This window comes from Microcebus murinus, chromosome 12, assembly GCF_040939455.1.
Source record: "Microcebus murinus isolate Inina chromosome 12, M.murinus_Inina_mat1.0, whole genome shotgun sequence".
In the NCBI taxonomy this organism is placed as follows: Eukaryota; Metazoa; Chordata; class Mammalia; order Primates; family Cheirogaleidae; genus Microcebus; species Microcebus murinus.
This window is the reverse complement of record NC_134115.1, coordinates 83,701,944-83,720,754: the sequence shown is the minus strand read 5'-3', so window position 1 is coordinate 83,720,754 and position 18,811 is coordinate 83,701,944. Positions and strand designations below refer to the sequence as shown.

The 18,811-nt window shown below is 40.5% G+C and overlaps 1 protein-coding gene across 1 annotated transcript in view; it reads left to right on the top strand.

Annotated features, from left to right (window-relative positions):
• The first annotated feature begins 2,264 nt into the window (after positions 1-2,264).
• Positions 2,265-18,811, top strand: part of PSMB7 (proteasome 20S subunit beta 7) — a 58,737-nt gene continuing 42,190 nt past the window's right edge. Inside the window, exons 1-5 of the mRNA XM_012771859.3 lie at positions 2,265-2,361; positions 2,802-2,895; positions 3,937-4,034; positions 5,287-5,427; positions 11,509-11,624. Coding sequence (XP_012627313.1) covers positions 2,300-2,361; positions 2,802-2,895; positions 3,937-4,034; positions 5,287-5,427; positions 11,509-11,624 — 511 coding nt within the window. The 5' untranslated portion in view covers positions 2,265-2,299. The remainder of the gene's footprint in view (positions 2,362-2,801; positions 2,896-3,936; positions 4,035-5,286; positions 5,428-11,508; positions 11,625-18,811) is intronic.

The window sequence follows — 18,811 nt, the reverse complement described above, 5'->3', positions numbered from 1 at the left end:
AGCTCACACTGCTCTAGGCTTCTGCAACCCCCTAGCCCCCAACCCTGCGCTCCCCTCTGCCTGGCCCCCATTTCCCAGGGCTGAGTCTTTCTGGAGAGTGTCTCCTCCTCAGGACTGTGAACCCAGGAAATGTCTGAATTTCCTAGAGCTGCTGTCACGAAGTACCCCACACTGGGTGGCTTCAACAACAGAAATGTATTGTCTCACAATTCTGGAGTCTAGAAGCCCAAAACCAGGAATTGGCAGAGTTACTTCCTTCTAAAGGTTGTGAGGGAGAATCTGTTCCAGACCTTTTGCTTAGCTTCTGCCAACCTCTGGTGTTCCCTGGCTTGTGGGCTCATCACCCCAGTCCCTGCCTTCATCATCACATCGTGTTCTCCCTGGGTGCATGGCCGTCTCCAAATTCTCCCTTTTTATAAGGACAGCAGTCATGTTGCATTAGGACCCAGCCAATGACTCCATTTTAACTTGATGACCTCTGTAAAGATCCTATCTCCAAATAATCCCCCTGAGGAATTGGGGGCTAGGACTTCAACATATGAATTTATTTTCCTCATTTCACACAAAAGACCCAGAGAAGTGATGAAAGGGAATTCAACCTTTGACAAATATTTATAGAACACATAGTGGTGACAGACACTGTCTGTCATGAATGGATGCCATCCATCCATTCATTCCTTTGCACCTAGAATCATGTCTGACACATTGTAGGTGTCAATAAATATTTGCTGAGTGAATAAATTAATTCATTCCACAGTCATTGAGCCTGTCATTTACTTGCTTTGTAAATTTGAACAAGTTGCTTCACCTCAATGAGCTTTGAATCCCATCAGTAAAATGAGTTGAATTATACCTCTTAGGGTTGTTGACAGGATGAAATGAATGTATTATTAATAATAATGGCTATTTATAAGAAGCTGCTATATGCCAGGATAGATGCTTTCCATGTACAGTCTTTAATACTCACGGTAGCCTTATTAAGATTGAGATAAAATTCATGTAACACAAAACTCACCATTTAAACCATTTTAAAGTGGGAAATTCAGTGGTCTTTAGTATCTTCATAAAGTTGTGCAACCATTACCACTACCTAATTTCAGAATATTTTCATCATTCCTCCAAACTCTATACCCATTAAACAGAGTTCTCCTCTCCACCAGCTCTTAGCAACCATTAATCTTTCTGCTTCTATGGATTTGCCTATTAAGGACACATCATGTAAATGGAATCATTTAGTAGTGCCTGTCCTCTTTCCCTTAGCATAATGCTCCTGAGGCTCATCCTTGCAGCATGTATCTGTGCTTCATTCCTTTTTATGGCTGAACAATATTCCATTGTATAGATTTACCACACTTCTCGTACCCATTCATCAGTTGATGGACATTTGGGTTGTTTCCACTATTTGGTAATCATAAATAATGCTGCTGTGCACCTTTGTGTACCAGTTTTTGTGAACATATGTTTTCAGTTCTCTTAGGTATATACTAAGAGTACTGATACTCTTTTTAGGGGAACTGCCACATTTTTTCCTGGAGCAGTTGCACCATTTTGCATTCCCACCAGCCACGTGTGAGGGTTCCAGTTTCTCCACATTCTTGACAACACTTGGGATCGTCTGTCTTTTTTTTTTTTTTTTTGAGACAGAGTCTCACTCTGTTGCCAGGGCTAGAGTGTTGTGGCATCAGCCTAGCTCACAGCAACCCCAAACTCCTGGGCTCAAGCAATCCTTCTGTCTCAGCCTCCCAAGTAGCTGGGACTAATTTTTTCTATATATTTTTAGTTAGCCAATTAATTTCTTTCTATTTTTAGTAGAGATGGGGTCTCGCTCTTGCTCAGGTTGGTCTCCAACTCCTGACCTTGAGCGATTCTCCCACCTCGGCCTCCCAGAGTGCTAGGATTATAGGCGTGAGCCACCATGCCCAGCCCTCCTCTGTCTTTTTGATTATAGCCATCCTAGGGGGTGTGAAGTGGTATTTCATTGTGGTTTTGATTTGCATTTCCTTAATGACTAATAATGTTGAACCTCTTCTTGGGCACAGCAGTGAGACCTGGTCGCTGGTGCATCCACCTTGGGCAAGTCCTTTCCCGGTTCTGGGCGTCAGTTTCTCCTCCATGCCACTTGGGGCGATATACTCCAAACATCTCAGGCCGCGGCCTCTTCAGGAACCCGGAACTCTAAGATCAATCGCCCTAGTGCATAGTTTGCCCCGCCCCTTCAGCCCCAGTAGCCCGCGGCGCCGGAAGTGCTAGACTTTTTTGTTTGTTCCCGCCCCCGACCCGGAAGTGCATTCTTGGGAAGATGGCGGCTGTGTCGGTGTATGAGCTACCGGTTGGAGGTTTCTCGTTTGATAACTGCCGCAGGTTCGGCCATGCCTGGGGCTGGGTTCAGGGCGGGAGTGAGAGTGTGATACCGGGGGTCGCTGCTGGGCCGAAGCCTGATCTGGAAAGTTCGAGCAAAGGGAGGACGGCAGGGACTGCGGCCTGCGACCCGTGGCCAGTGTGACTAAGGGGAATCAAGGCCTGAACGTGGTTACTCCTGAGGTCGGGTGTGCCCTCCCAACTTCCCAGCGCACCCCGACACATTCCGTCTTTATCTGCTTAGGCGAGTCGCTACCCTTGTCCGAGACTCTTCTCTGGAAAACGGGACAGTAGGGCTGATGGTGGGAGGGTTTAGTGAATAGATGGGCGTGAAAACAAATAGTAGTTTTTCTTTAACTGCGTTTCCTCTTAGGCACTTTTTGTGACAGTGCAGCACAATGTGGTTTTGCCTTTTAACATTTTATTTTGTTATTTGCTCTCAGAAATGCTATCTTGGAAGCCGATTTTGCAAAGAAGGGCTACAAGCTTCCAAAGGCCCGGAAAACTGGCACGACCATCGCTGGGGTGGTCTATAAGGTAAGCTGGGACAGGTTAAGAGCAGCAGAGACTGAACTGGTAACCTGAACCAGAAGAACATTTGGCTTCTTTTCTACCAGCTCGGTCTGGAAAAGCAAATGCTATAGAGCTGTAGTCCCAACGCCTTGGGCTGCGGACTGGTATCATCTGTGGCATGGTAGGAAACGGGCTGCACAGCAGGAGCTGAGGCCCAGGTGAGCTAGCAGCGAAGCTTCATCTGTATTTACAGGCGCTCCGCATCTCTGGCATCACTGCCTGAACTTTGGCCCCCACCCCTTCATCCCCTCTTCCCTGGTGCCAAAAAGGCTGGGGATCACTGCTATCGAGTACATTAGGAGAACAAGGTCTTTTAGAAGTGACAGCTTTTGTCCTGAGATTTTGCGTGCTTATCAACAGTTTATGTTCTTTCCTCACTTTGCAGAGTTTTTGACAGGAGATCGATTTGCTTAAGTACTACTTTAGGAGCTGGGTGATGTAATAGGAGAGCACAAGATTTAGACACATCTGTCTAACCATGTGGTTTTTATGCTGCTTTTAATTTTGGGCGGCTCACTTTCCTTCTCATAGCTACACCTTCCTTGTCCATTGAATGGAGATAATAACTCCTGCCTTAAATTGTTATAAGGGTCAAAAGAAATAATGTATTGTTACAGGTGAAGAGTGATACATTTCTTAAAAAAAATTGGCAGTGGTGGCTACTGTAAAGGAAATATTTCTGGATCTTAATCCAGGTTTTTCCTAGATTAGTTCTGTGATTTGTAAGGATTCACTGAAATTGTGAGCCTCATTTGAAAATAGGACAATAATTCTTATCACCTACTTACGATTCAACCAGTCATTTATTAGGAAGCCTATTTTTGAATTCTGAAAGTGTAGCACAATATTTTTGGTAGGAGTTTTGGTTGAGGGTATGGGATTGAGGGAGCAGGGAATGGGATTTGGGGAGCAAGGAATGGCCAACATTGTTTTCCCTAAACTGCAGTGGAGAGCTGTGGCTTATATATGTAAAATTATTCAAAAAAATTTTTTTTTAATCAATAGGATGGCATAGTTCTTGGAGCAGATACAAGGGCAACTGAAGGGATGGTTGTTGCTGATAAGAACTGTTCAAAAATACACTTCATATCTCCTAATATTTAGTAAGTATTGATTAATTAAGCTCTTATATTTTCAAACCTGTCAGGGCTAAAATTGAACTTACTGTGCTCCTCACTAAAACCTGTCATTCAGCTTGTATTTTCTATCTCCCTTAAATGGCATTTCCATCCACCTGACACCTAAGCTAGTTACCCTCAAGCCCTTTCTTTGCTTCAGTCTCCAATTTACTTGATATCTAGTTGTGCTTTCTCTGTGCCTGTTGAATCCTTTCTCTGCTATTCTTCCCTCTGCTGAGGCCTTAGTTCAGGTTCTTTTTTTTTCCAGCTAGACTATTGCATTTATTTAATTGGCCTCTCTGCCTTTCTTCTTCATCCTGTTGTTTATTTTTCTGCCATATTGGATTTTATAAAACACTGGTATAATTATGTCTATTTCCTCTTTAAAAGTTTTTTGAGAGACTTTTCACGTTTCCACACTACTTTCAGGATAAACTTGAAATTCTGTAGCATGATATTTAAAACCTTGCACCATCACACAAAAGGCTTACCTTTCAGCCTCTTTTTCAGTTGCTACCACCCATGCTCCTGTTATTCCTGGACTGTCCCTATTTCCTCATGTCTCTATTCCTGTTTCCCTCCTCTCTCAAGCTATTTCACCTTTGCTTATGGCAGCCTCTCTGCTTAGAAAGGCCCTTCTCTTTTCTCTGCTTGTAGAGTGCTTTTATTCTTCCAAATCTAGCTTATATGAAACCTTTTCTTAATGATTGGGTTTAGTTTCTCTGTTGTAGTTTCCCATAGTATTTTGTATCTGTGCTGCTATGTTGTATTATACTGTGTATTATAAATTTTGTCTACTCTTGTGTCCTTCCTTCAATTTTGAAATCAAGCACCAGGACTGTGCCATATTTTTTTATTCCCAGTGCTTAGTGTAATGAATAGTATCTGGTAGTAAATACTTGGTAGATGTTGAATTCCAAGACTCTTAACACACCTGGCTCTTTTGTACAACTTGAATATATTTGTAGGATTAGTAAAATGCACACTATGGTAGGAGCACAGAAATCAATGATTTGAAATGTCCCGTTGGTCCATAGAGAATATATTGGCATATAACTCGATATATATTTCCAGTTTTATGTATTTAAGATTGGTTAAACAGAGCAATTACAGTGTAGATACACTCAAAACATCTCTCTGTGTACCTGCACTTCATGGAAGTTATCCAAAAAGCTCCACTTTTAATTGATCCCTCTGGTAATTGAATTTCAGCTAAGTTTCTAATTGTATTTTTCAGTTGTTGTGGTGCTGGGACAGCTGCAGACACAGACATGACAACCCAGCTCATTTCTTCCAACTTGGAGCTCCACTCCCTCTCTACTGGCCGTCTTCCCAGAGTTGTGACAGCCAATCGGATGCTGAAGCAGATGCTTTTCAGGTAAGGTTTCAGGACAGGGATTTCTGTAGCATCTTTTCTCCTATCTTAGATTTTCAGCCAAAGAAAGTCTGGAAGCTAGGGACAAAGCATTCAGAAATAGACAGTTTGTTCCAGAAATCAATTGTTGTTAAAAACCATTTTAACTTCATGAGGCTTTTGATAGTGAGTGCATTTGAATTTATGGGGTCTGATTTTTGTTCATGAATAAATCACATGTGGCCAGTTGAGTCATTTCCTGAAGCATAGGGTATTACCAGATAAGAGAAACTTTTTTGCTCATGGTAAGAAAATGAGAGCTGGAGGAAACTTTGAATTTGTCTTGTAGATACTACCCTCCCTTCCCCTACAAACAATGAAATGAGAAGTGATATTTGCAGTTGGCTGTGAGTGGGTATGATAATTTTAATATTAACCAACCTATCTCTTTTTTCTAAACCCTATGCTAAAGTGATTTGTGCATGATCTCATATTATCCTTTTAATATTATCCTTTTAACTCTGAGATAGGGGCAGGTACCATCTTCTATTTATAAGTGTATAAATTGAGGCTTAAAGAGGTATGGTAATTTGCCTGACTTTCTGCTGACTTCCACAGACAATTCATATTAGTATTTTGTTTCTTTTTCTCCTTTAATAATTGCATCATTACTTTATGTTTGTATAGGTCTTGACAGTTTCAAAGTACAAGTCAATTTTCTCATTTGTTCCTCATAAGAGAGGCAGTATAGCAGAAATAGCCTGGGCCTTTAGTCTTGGGTTGGAATGCTGGCTTCTTTTATTGTGACCTGCCTTACTTTAACAAATATTTTCCTCTTTCTTTTTACATAGAATGGTCATCATGATACCTGCACCTAGGGGTTGTTGTGAGAATTAAAAGGGAGCATGAATAGCAAGTAAATATTGTAAACTGGTGGCTCATAGGCCACTGGCCCATAGAGAAATTGATTTGGGTCACATGGCGTTTTTTAAAAAAATAGTAGTCAAGAATTATAGATTGGAGATTTAAATTACAAGTCTGAATTTCTGGCTGCTTTTGAAAAAACTCAGAGGATGGATAACGTGGCAATAATCTTCTGGAACTGGTGGATGGATGTCACTTTAGAAGTGGGAGCATGTGCTCCATGTGTCATAGTCCCTATCTGGCTCACTTTTGTTGTTTCCTCCATGGCCTTTTGCCTTCCTTAGAATTTGCAGGTCCTCATCCATGTGTCTAGCATGGCCCCTAGGCTCTCAGTAGTGTATGTGAGGTTTAAGGCCAGTAGTATAGTTCCCATTTTATAGATGAGACCAAGGCTTAGAGTTGTATAGGCAGGAAGCCTACCCAGTTCCTGCTCTGGCTGTGCTGAGCCCTTACGTCAGTGCTTTCCATGTGTTTGTGTACATGATTATAGGGACTTATTGCCAACCAAACAAATTCTTCCAGTACAGTGTGAGTAGAAACTTGTTAATGCACACCTATTGATGAGATTTTGAAGACAATTGTGGATTTTAATTTTTAATGCAAAGCTCCCTCTGGTGGTCTGTGTGGTGCATTACATATACAATATTTCAATATTGGCAAGGTTGTTTTAAAGCATTTGGCAAAATAATCAGCATGTATTTCCATTAATCTCTTTAGAATGTTTTAGAAATTCTAAATTCTCTTTTTCAGTGTTTTGTCATTTTTAGTTTAGCATATTTTGTAAAAGTTAAATTTTATCAAACAGGTTTGAGAGGAACATTTAAAAATTTAAACCAGGATTGTTATAGTCTTTTATGTTCTCTGACATTTTTGGTAAGTTATGTAAAATGAATCAGAGTGGTGTAAGGACAGAAAGCTTGGGAATTGACTGTAGAACTTTAGTTTAAGTCTCATCTACAGCACAGACAGCTTTTCGATTTTGGGCGGTTTATCTCACCTTTCTTAGCCAGTTTCTTTTTCAGTAACAGGAGGATAAGTTTCTGTCTCTCTGACCTTTGACCTTTTTTTTGAGGAGGAAAGGAGTGAAGAAGCAAGGCTTGCAACATTGTCTTGAACAGTGCCTGGTGCAAAGTTAGATCCCTATGAAATTCAGAGTCAGTGGGTACTCTTCCTGCTATTACTGTACTTTTTTTTCCTGAATGACCCGTTTCTTTGTATGTGAGAAAATAGTGTTTGATAGACAGTAGTGGACCTCTTTTCCCTTATTGAGGCAGTGCCTTTATTCTACATTTATGATGGTTAGCCATAGAAGAGTAATATTTGTTGCTTTGAGCATGGAGCTTCGTTGTTGAGTTCAATAGAAATCTTAGTGAAATACTGTTCTGTATTCTGGAAACTATTATTTGAATATCTAGAGGCTCTTAATATTAATCATAGCTGTTTTTCTTATAAAAGTAATATACATTCATTGTAGAAAATTTGGAAAATATTGACAAGCCCAAAGAACAAAAATTTTGCCTTTCATGGACAATCACTATTTTTGGTTTGGTCTATAAAATTCCAGTCTTTTGTCTTTTAAGTTCTTCTCTTCCTCCTTTCCTTTTATATTACTAGTACGTGTTCATGGTAAAAAAAAAATCTGGAAGATAGAAACAAAAGGAAAAAAATACAGAACTATCTGGATTCCTATCACCCATAGCAGTTAGTGCTAACAGATTATTATATACCCTTCAAGGTTTTTAAAATAAGTTTAATAATACGTATTTTGAAATGAAATCATTAAATATCATGCTACATTTTCTCATGTACTATTGATCATAGTACAAATTAGTCCAGTCTTTCTCAGGGACAATTTTGGCAATATGTATCAAAATGTTAACTGTATATACCTTTGACTCAGCAATTTCACTTCTAGGAATCTATTCTAGAATATAGACTAAGGAATTAATCACTCAAGTATCCAAAGGCTCTATGTTCCAAAGGATTCATAGAATACCTAGTAATACTACCTTTAGTACCTTAAAATGGGCAATATGGTTAATGCTTAAAATTGTTTAAATTGTAATATGTCCACAGAATGATATACTATGATATCACCAAAAATTATGATATTGATCAGTGGTTCTTAAACTTTTATGGGTCACAGACCCTTATGGAAAATTGAATAAAATTGTGGAACCCTTTATTTATAGAAATGGGTTTATAGTTGTATGTACTATAGAAACTGATCCAGACTGTCTTAGAATATAGCCTAGTCTTTTCACCTAGCAGTACATCTTGAATAGTTTTCTTGTCAGGCTTCAAAATGAAAAAAAACTCTTTTTAAAATTATTATAAAAGTAATAATATATAGTCACTATAAAAAATTCAGACACTAGAAATGTGAAAAGAAGGAAGTTAATGTCACTTGATATAATGCCACTTAGATGCATACACTAAGTTTTTTTAATATAATTTTAAATTTTTAGTTATGGGTATGTAGTAGTTGTATATATTTATAGGGCATCCACTATAGATTTTTGAGATATGTTTTTTTATATCTTTCACATTATACAGGTATCCTAATACATTTATAAGAATAGAACATTACAGTGTGTATTGTTTTGTAAATTATCCTATTCACATAATAGTATATTATAAGTATTGTTTCTATCAGTAGAAGAGTTCTTTTCTTGAACTCATAGAGAAGTTCTGAACATTTGTACTCCTCCTGAAATAGGAAAAAACTTCTCTTGAGACAGGATCTTGCTTTGTTGCCCAGGATGGAATACAGTGGTGCCATCATAGCTCACTGCAGCCTTGAACTCCTTGGCCTGAGTGATTCTCCTGTCTTGGCCTCCTCAGTAGCTGGAACTGCAGGCGTTTGCCACCATACCCGGCAGGAGGTCTTACTATATTGCCCAGACTGGTTTCGGACTCCTGGCCTCGAGCAATCCTCCCGCCTGGACCTCCCAAAGTGCTGGGATTATAGGCGTGAGCCACCGTACCGGCTGGAAAAAACTTTTGTGTGTACACTTAAGAACCATTGATCAATGTCATAAGTTTCGGTGATAATCATAGTATATCATTCTGTGGATGTATTACAATCTAACCAATTTTTAAGCATTAACTATATTGCCTATTTTAAGGTATTTGAGGTATTATTAGGCATCCTGTGAACCCCTTGGAATATAGAACCTTTGGATACTTGACTAATTAATTCCTTAGGGTATTAGAATAGATTCCTAGAGTGGAATTGCTGGGTCAAAGGTATGCACAGTTAACATTTTGTTACGTACTGCCAAAATTATCCTTGAGAAAGGTTGGACTAACTTATACTACTGTTGATAGCACATGAGAAAACAGCATGATTTTTAATGATTGTGTAGTGTTCAGTCATATAGCTGTATATTTAGCCATTTCTCCCTCTGGCTGTTTCCAGTTTTTAGCATCATAAACAGCGCTGTAGTAAACTTCCTTGTGCATTCATTTCTATATATTTGATTATATCTTTACAAGGGAGTCCTGGAAATAGAATTTTTGGATCAGTTTTTAAGGAATTCAATCATTTGCCAAAAATCTTAACTTCTTTTAAAGGGATCAGACAGATTATATTTTAGCTTGGAAGGGAACGAGCTGGTTATTGCTGATTTTATCTAAACACCCTGTTAGATAAGGCGGTTGGTGTACTGGCAGAGGCACTGGTGGGCTGGGGGGCTGGTGACTGTAGCTGCTCCTCCCAGAACCCTGCACTCTAGTCTTGACCCTGCTGTTAGCTTAGGTGGCCTTGGACCAGTTTCCTCCCCTGTTTGGGCCTTTGTTCCCTTTTCAGGCTGCTTCTAAAATGCTGTCTTGTTCTTGAATTTTTCACTTATAAATGGAAGATTCTTCCTGAAATAATTGTTGATAAGGGCCAGGGAAAATATTGGACTTGACTATTCTATTTACTTAAAGTACTTTGGTAGCCATGTCTCAGTCAGTCTAAAATTATGACTTTGGTTCTTGTGTTTATTTATTTGTATCAGTTTGTTATATCATTTGTCAAATTCAGCCTATGTTAGTTTCATTATTCTTCCCAAAGAGCTAAAGGCTCACAGTGGAGAACTTTAAATAGCATGTTTATCTAGCATAGCAATTCTAATGGTAAAAAGCTGTACTAAATACAGAGAAAGGAGTCTATAGAAATGGAAAACTAGGCCAAGTCAGTAATCCTAGCACTTTGGGAGGCCAAGCAGGGAGGATTGCTTGAGGCCAGAAGTTGGAGACCAGCTTGGGCAGTAGTGACACCCATCTCTACAAAAGATTAAAAAAATTAGCTGGGCAGAGTGGTGGTATGCACCTGTCGTTCTGGCTTCTTGGAAGGCTGAGGCAGGAGAGTCAGTTGAACCCAGGGGTTTGAGGTTGCAGTGAGCTATGATTGTGCCACTTCACTCTAGCCTGGGCCACAGAGCAAGACCTTGTCTCAAAAAAAAAAAAGAAAGAAAAGAAATTTGAAGCCAACCAGGTAAAAAGGTCCAGAGGACTACAGATATGTGCACAATCAGGCAGAGGTAGGGCAGAGTGGGAAATGTATTCCTTTTAAAGTTCTGGAGAGGTGTAGTTTTATCCTGTGGGCAATAGCAATGGTTTTTACAGGTTATAATGGGTTATTTCATTATTTACTTCCCTGAATGAGCTATCTGTGATCATAATTTTGTAGATTTATTCAAAGGAAAGGATGTTTTGACGTAAGCCATTTTCCTGTTGAGGCTGTGATAAGGTTGGTAATTTGAACAGCTGAGTAACAGCTTGAGCTAAGCAATTCCTCATTGTCAACTTTGATGGTAGCTCATCTGCAGATCACAGAGAGGTGTGAGGGGAATGGTGCTGATAATCTTTGGAGTAAGCAGAAGTTGGCTCAGAGACACAGGACAGGTACTTAATATCTCTAGGCTGGTTTTCTCTTCTCTAAAATGGGAATGATGATGCCCTTTTTAAAAGGGAGCTGTGAGGCTGAGCTGAAAAGAGTTATGTGGAGTGCCTCACACAATTTACAGTTTATACAGGCTGATAGAAGATGTTTATCTAATATTAGTTCCCTTCTCCCTTTTGTTCCCATCAAAACAATAACCCATTAATAAAATGGTGTAAGAAAAACTTTTGGTTAAGTTACTGATGCTATGTACACTCATGTTTTCTTCTTATGCATACTTTGATCACCAGGTATCAAGGTTACATTGGTGCAGCCCTAGTTTTAGGGGGAGTAGATGTTACTGGACCTCACCTCTACAGCATCTATCCTCACGGATCAACTGATAAGTTGCCTTACGTCACCATGGGTGAGTGTGATGTTTCCCTGATGTTTCAGAATCCTCTCATTTTGTACCAAGATGGTCTCTTGAAGAGCTGCTCTGTTTCCTGTTAGAGGAGGGGTGCAATACAGTTCTTTGATTTATTCAGTGAATAATTTACTGCATTCCTATTATGGATTAGGCTCTGTTCTAGGTGCTTGGCATATAGCAGTGAACAAAATTTCAATAAAGATTCCTGCTCGTGAGGAGTATGTATTTTAGTGGAGATAGACGATAAAAAACTAAAAATTTGTTTATAACATACAGGGTGAGTATCCCTAGTCTGAAATGCTTCAAAATCCAAAACTTTCTGAGTGCCCATACGATGCTCATTGGTGCATTTCTTGATTTCGGATTTTTGGATTAGGGCTGCTGAACCGGGTAAGTATAAAGCAGATATTCCACAATCTGAAAACATCTGAAATTTGAAACACTTCTGGTCCTAAGCATTTTGGATAAGGGATCATCAACCTGTATTAGGAAGTGACACTAAGAGAAAAAAATAATTCAGGTGATACTGTACTACAGTTACACAAGATACTGTCTTTGGAGGAAACTGGGTCAAAGGTATATAGAAACTCTGTTTATTATTTTTTGCATCTGCATGTGAATTTACAATGATCTCAAGAAGTTAAAAAAATTTGCCTATGGTAAGGGGACCTGAGAATGGTGGGCAGCAGTGGATCACAGTGTTGAATAGAAAGCTCAGGGTAGGTCTCTAAATGGAAAGGTGAGATTTGAGTTTAAGAGCTTCCAGGCAGATGGAAAGCTAGAGTGGAGGCCTCACCTGGAAACGTGCCTGGTACATGCATGGAGTTGGTGGTTTTTTTTTTTTTTTTTAAGCTGTAGTGACCAGGGTCCTGCTTTACCTCATAATCTCTGAGGGATCTTGGGCATTTGATTCCTATCTGACCTTGAGTTCCTCACCTGTAAAATGGTAGCAGCAACAATACCTACCACACCAGGTTGTTGTAATGATTGAAAATAATTTATAATATAGCATCTGCTGTAGTGCCTGGCCAGTAAATAGTAGTTTTACTTTTTTCACACCAGCTTTTTACATTTGTGTTTTGGCTCTAACTGCTAGATATGAGAATTTTTTTTTATGACTTTAAAAAAAAGGTGATAAAACTATATTTAGAAGAATTAGGATTTTCAAATTCTAACATTTATGTTATGTTTCTGGGTCAAATTGTGTAGGTCCGGAAATTTGAACAGGTTGTGTGTAGCTGGTGTTTTTCCAGCTATCATTTACCTCTTAACGTTTTCTGTCTTGGTATTTTGGCTCTGCAGCTAGGACAACTGCCTTGAGTTAGTTTGGAAATTGCCAGTTTGAGACTTTGCTATTCCATTGTGTTATGTAGCTTCTTAGAAATTTTTTTTTTTTTTTTGAGACAGAGTCTTGCTTTGTTGCCCAGGCTAGAGTGAGTGCCATGGCGTCAGCCTAGCTCACAGCAACCTCAAACTCCTGGGCTCAAGCGATCCTGCTGCCTCACCCTCCCGAGTAGCTGGGACTACAGGCATGCACCACCATGCCCGGCTAATTTTTTCAATATATATTAGTTGGCCAATTAATTTCTTTCTATTTATAGTAGAGACAGGGTCTCGCTCTTGCTCAGGTTGGTTTCGAACTCCTGAGCTCAAATGATCTGCCCACCTCGGCCTCCCAGAGAGCTAGGATTACAGGCGTGAGCCACCTCGCCTGGCCTTCTTCGAAGGTTTTTGTACAACAGATTTTCCTTTTTGTTGGGGAGAATGATTTACCCCCAGATAGCATATGGATGAATCTTTGTAATTATTTTAAAATGAAGATACTTAGGGCAATTTTAGAATTGTTCTGAATTGCTTTGTTCAAATATCAAATATATTTATCTCCATCAAAATCTTGTTTTATTTCTCCCCATCTGATACCTTCAAATAGTAGTAAAGGTATAATAATCTTTTCTGTTAAGTGGTTTCATTTCTTCTTTTTTTACTTAAAAAATTTCAAGCTTGCAAAAAAGTAACAGTAATATACAACAAACACTCTTTTATACCCTTTACTCAGATTTGTCAGTTGTTAACATTTTACCCTATTAGCTCTGTCTCATACATATACATTATTATTGTTACTAGTATTGTTTTTTTCGGTACGTGTAACCATTTGAGAGTGAACAGCAGACCCTCTGCCTCTGAATCCTTTAAGATGTTCTTATGTCACCTTGATAAAGTCATCAAATTTAGGAAATTTAACATTGATATCAAGCAATTGTAAAAATCAGTGGGAAAACTGAATTGGTTTCTCTTGCTTTTGAATTGTAGTAATTTGTCCTTTGAGCATAAAGCTGAATTAGGAAAAGTTGTTGAAAGTGAATAGTCAAGCATTTTGGGGTCTGCTTATTTCACTTCTGCAATCCTTTCTTGTGCTTTGTCCTGGCCAACAGTAATCTGTCTCTCCAAGTGTAGTTTGATTTCAGGGTGATGGGTCTACGGGACACTTGAGTTTAAAAACCACTTACTCCATACAGTCTAGTTTTTGTTCTCTTAAAAGACCAGATTAAGAAGAACAAGACATCAGTAACATCTGATTTTAATACACGAGTAAGTTACTTTGAGGTTTTGTTTCATCCATTCACTTATCAACTATATATTGAGTGCCTTCTGTGTAAAGGCACTGCAGCAGGCAGCCCAGGTAGACGTGAATACGAGGGTCTTTGCCTGAGGATACTCACAGTCTACTGGGGGAGACAGATGTGTAGACTGACTAGGGCTGTAGGGGTCCAAGGGAGAAGGGGTCACATTTAAACTGGGGGGATTTAGGAGAAGCTTTACTTCCCTTGAGCTGAGTCTTGAAGGGAGAATTCCATCCATTCATTTATCAGCTGTTTCTTTAGCATCACCAGTGCTGGGCCCTGCCAGGTGCTGGGAATATAGGGTTGGTCAGCGCCTGCCTCAGCGCTAGAGCCTCATTGGGGAGACAGCATTAAACAGCTGAGTACATGTTCACTTAAAAGAATGCGTCACTTTAAGTGCAATAAAGGAAAAGAACAGTAATAGAGAATAGGAGTATGTGGATGATGGGTATTTTGGGAGGTCCTTTCTGAGAAAGTGACGTTAATACATTTTGTAATGAAAGTAATTTACGAACATGACAAAACGTTCTAGTGGGACAAAGTACTACCTTAGAAAAGTCTTTATTTCATATCCCTCCTCCAAACGAACCACTGTTAAGAGTTTGTATTTTTTCCAGAAAATATTTTGATGCACCTTTATCTCCTGTCTTATATGTCTGTCCCTTTTAAAAAGGGATGACAAATGAGGTTATGCTATACTGATATTCTTCCCTTACTATTAACTTATTTTAAAGAAATTTTTGTATCAGCATAAGTAGTATATGTAATTTCTGTAGTAACAAGCTATATAGAACAGCATTATATGGCTATACCATGATTTAACATCCTCCTGTTGGTGGATATTTTGGTTTTCAGATTTTTGCAACGTATGTATTTTGGTCTGCTTGTATAAATACATGCTTTATTTAGATAAATTCCTTGTAATGGCATTTCTGGATTAGGGTATATGCATGTATTGGTCAGAATTCTCTTGTTGCAAGCAGTGGATGATTTAGGGAAAAGAGGGATTTTTTTTAAAGGATAGCAGGTGGCTTACAATATAGCTGGGAGGGCAAGAACTGGGTTTGGGGCCAAGAAGAGTGTCAAAAATTATTCTTTTAGAACAGGCCATTAGAGGTGAGTACAGGAACCTCCATCTGCACTGCTGGGACAGCTGCTGCTGGACCCTGGCTTCCTTAGAACCGAGTCTTCCTGTCATTCCTTTCACCCCAGAGTTCCTCATAGGGAAGGCTGGGTGCTTCTGACTGGAGAAGCTCAGCCTCCCTCTCTGTGCTCGAGGAATTCCCCAGACATAGGAAGGAAGTACAGCTGTTGGGGCAACTTAGAAAAGTGACAGCTAGTCAGCCTTCCCGTGCATTTGACCTTTGGAGAGCTATTGCCAAATCAGTGGCACTAGTTTTTACCCCCACCAGAGAAAATGAGGCTGCCTTTCTCTCACAACCTCACCAACGCTGAGCATTCTTGCCAGTCTGGTAGGTGAAAAGCAGCAAGAAGTAACACTTAAGCTGAGACCAGACTGAGGAGCAGGCATTTAGCTGGCCCACCCCATTCTCCCAAGGGAAAGAGAGACTTCAGGCTCTGTGGTGCACAGGGGCTTGGTGTGGTCCAGGAACTGCAGGCCAGAGGTTGCTGGATGGCATGGCAGGAGCGGAGTGTAGGGATGAAGGGAAGGGGTCCACGCAGGGAGCACAGCAGAAGCAAAGAAGGGGAGGGTGGAAGAGCAATGGGCCATTGGGAGTGTGGGGCAGAGGTGAGGCTGGAATGCCAGGCCGGAGAGGGGCCAGGTGATGCAGGCCAAGCTGTTTTGATTTTGTCCTGGAGGTTCCCAGCTAGTGTTTTCCAGCCAAGAATGAGAGGAGTAGATTTGCTTGTTAGAAGAGGCAGGCAGACAGTGTAGGGAGCATGGACGTGAGGGGTCTGGGCCAGAGAGGGAGTTTGCACCCTGGCCAGAAATGTTGAGGCCGTGGATGAATCCAGTGGCAGTAGACACGGCCGCTGTCATTATAGAGAGCACTCAGAAACCAGCTAACCAACCTTTAGGCCACATCCTGGGTCTCTCACTTTTTTCTCCTGTCCTTCCTCAGCGCTAGCCCCTTCCTGGCTCTTGGCAGGGGTGTTACTGTAACTCCTCCATATGGGGCCACCTCCCTTTCAAGTGGGGCTCTAGGCCCTTTTTCCTGTCTCATTTCCTGTTCCTCCTCCACTTGCACCCTGGGTCTCTGTGGCAGCAGCCGCTTGTCCTCCCCTGAACAGACTTTTTAACAGCCCACTAGTGCCTACTGCCTTCTTTCAGAAATGCCCTTTCTGCCTGGAGTGTTCTCCTCCTCACCCTGGGGCAGTCTGAAGCCACCCACTCTGACTGCTGGCTGCTCCAGGCTGAATTTGTTAAATCCCTCCAAAGTGTGAAGCAGGGTTCCAGGACTCCAGCCTTGGCCAAACTCTGCTTTCCCCAGCCCTTGTCCCTCCTGCCTCTGCAAAATTTTGAGGTCTCTGAGAGTAGAGTCTGTGTCTAGTAGAGTCCTGTGTGACTCAGTGAGTATTTGATGGTAAGTTAATTTTCAGATTCTCTAAATTGTGCCAAAGAATGTCTGAAACTCTGTTAGAAATCTTAGCTGCCTTTCATTGTTTGTGAACCAGTGGTGTACAGCACCCCTAGAATAGAGTTGGTTTAGATTATATTCTGTTTGTGTGGCCCCACTTTGGCTGTAGGAGAATAGCACAAAGTGTTGTATATTGACAAGTTTTTTTTTTTTTTGTTTGTTTTTTTTTTGGTTAAAGCTTGGTATTATTTTAAATTTGAAGCATGTATAGGGAGTGTCTCTGTGCCAGAGACTCTGCTGGATGCCGTCACATCATTTTTAGTTAAAATTCTGTGGAAGCGAGGCTATTATTGCCTTTTTACTTAAAAGAAACATGAAGCATAAAGAGACTTAGCAACTTACCTTGTATCACTCAGCCTGTAAGTGGCAAAGCTGGGTTTTGAACCCTTGTCTCCATCTCAAGCAAGCCCCAGTACAACACAGCTGTTGTGATTTTATCATCTTATAGATGTTACTTCATTAAGCTATTAAACCTTGCTTCTGAATACTAAAAATATTCATACAAATTCCCAAAGGGCATTTGTTTGTTTTTTGTATTTCAGTTGCTCTCTATGTGTATATTTTCTATCTTGCATGTTAAAAACACTATTTACTGAAATAGCTTTATTGCATCAAAGGAAATTTTAAAAAAATTATCCACAATTCTGCTACCCCAAGACAACATGATTTTTATGTTTTGTTTTTTTCCAATTCAAGTCCATTGTGAAGAGGAGCCCTTTACAGAGAATGTAAAAAAGGGTTTTGTACTGCCCTGGGCTTTTTGTCTCTGTCATTCTTTTAGTTTCTTTTAGCCATTGTTCCTTGTGGTAGTTGTGTAGGGCTGCCTTTCTTGCTAATCTGGCTTGGAGTTTTGTTGTTTTGTCTTTTCTTCCCTGCTTCCTCCTCTCCTCCTTTCTCCCTCCTCCTCCCCTTCCCCCTCTCCCACTTCCTCCCTTTCCCCCTCCCCCCTCATCCCTTCCCCTTCCCCCTCATCCCTCCCCCTTCCCCCTCATCCCTCCCCCTTCCCCCTCATCCCTTCCCATTCCCCCTCCACCTTCTCCCTCCCCCTTCCCCTGGAGGAGGTAAGGAGCTGGCTACAGAAGGTCTTCTTAAATGAAATACTCCCATGGAATATTAACATTCACTGTGGGATTGAGGCTTTCCATCAGTGTAGCTTAAATGAGAAAATGAATATTTCATCTGAATTCTCATGTTTTAGTTAAATTGTGAGTTTTTTATTATTAAAAATAAAAGCAAAACTTTGTAATTAATCTTTTTTTTTCCTGAGTGATTTGACAGTAAGAGCTAGAAGCTACAAATTACTCATAAGACAAGGGTGTCTAAATTTTGTCTACCCAGGGGCCTGTATTGGCCACTAGCCAGGTGCCGGAAGGCTACTCTTAATTTACATTGAATAGAAGACACCTGTGTCGCCTCACTCATATTTAACTTGTGGAGGCAGCTTGATCTGCTCCAGTGCTGGGTTCAGGAGCCTTCTGTTCGTGAGGGCTGCCTTTCCTGAGGGTTTACTTGGACAATTAATGTATCAAACTCCTCGTGGTATGGCCCTTGGACAGCTTCTGCCCTAAAACCTTCGTCATGGACATAATGTTAGCAATGTTTGTCCAGCGGCAGCGTCATCAAAGCTGTGAGATGCTTACTAATTTAATCTTCACAACACTGTGTGGTGGGTGCTATCATTCCTGTCTTACAGAAGTGGAAACTGAGGCTCAGAGAGGTTACTTGCCAAGGTCACACAGCAAGGGAGCGCATGAGATGGGATGGGAACCTCAGTTTCTTTGTTTCCCCCCCCTCCCATGAAATGTGACCTGTGGTCTAGGCCAAGTGTGATATGGTCCATTCTCAAAGAAGAAAAAGGTCTCCTTAGGTTTCATTTACTTATTTCTTTTTTAAGAGACTAATTTGGAGGAGACTGATGCTGATCTATTAGTGTGATTGTTGAAAGCTGGGCAAAAGTCTCTGA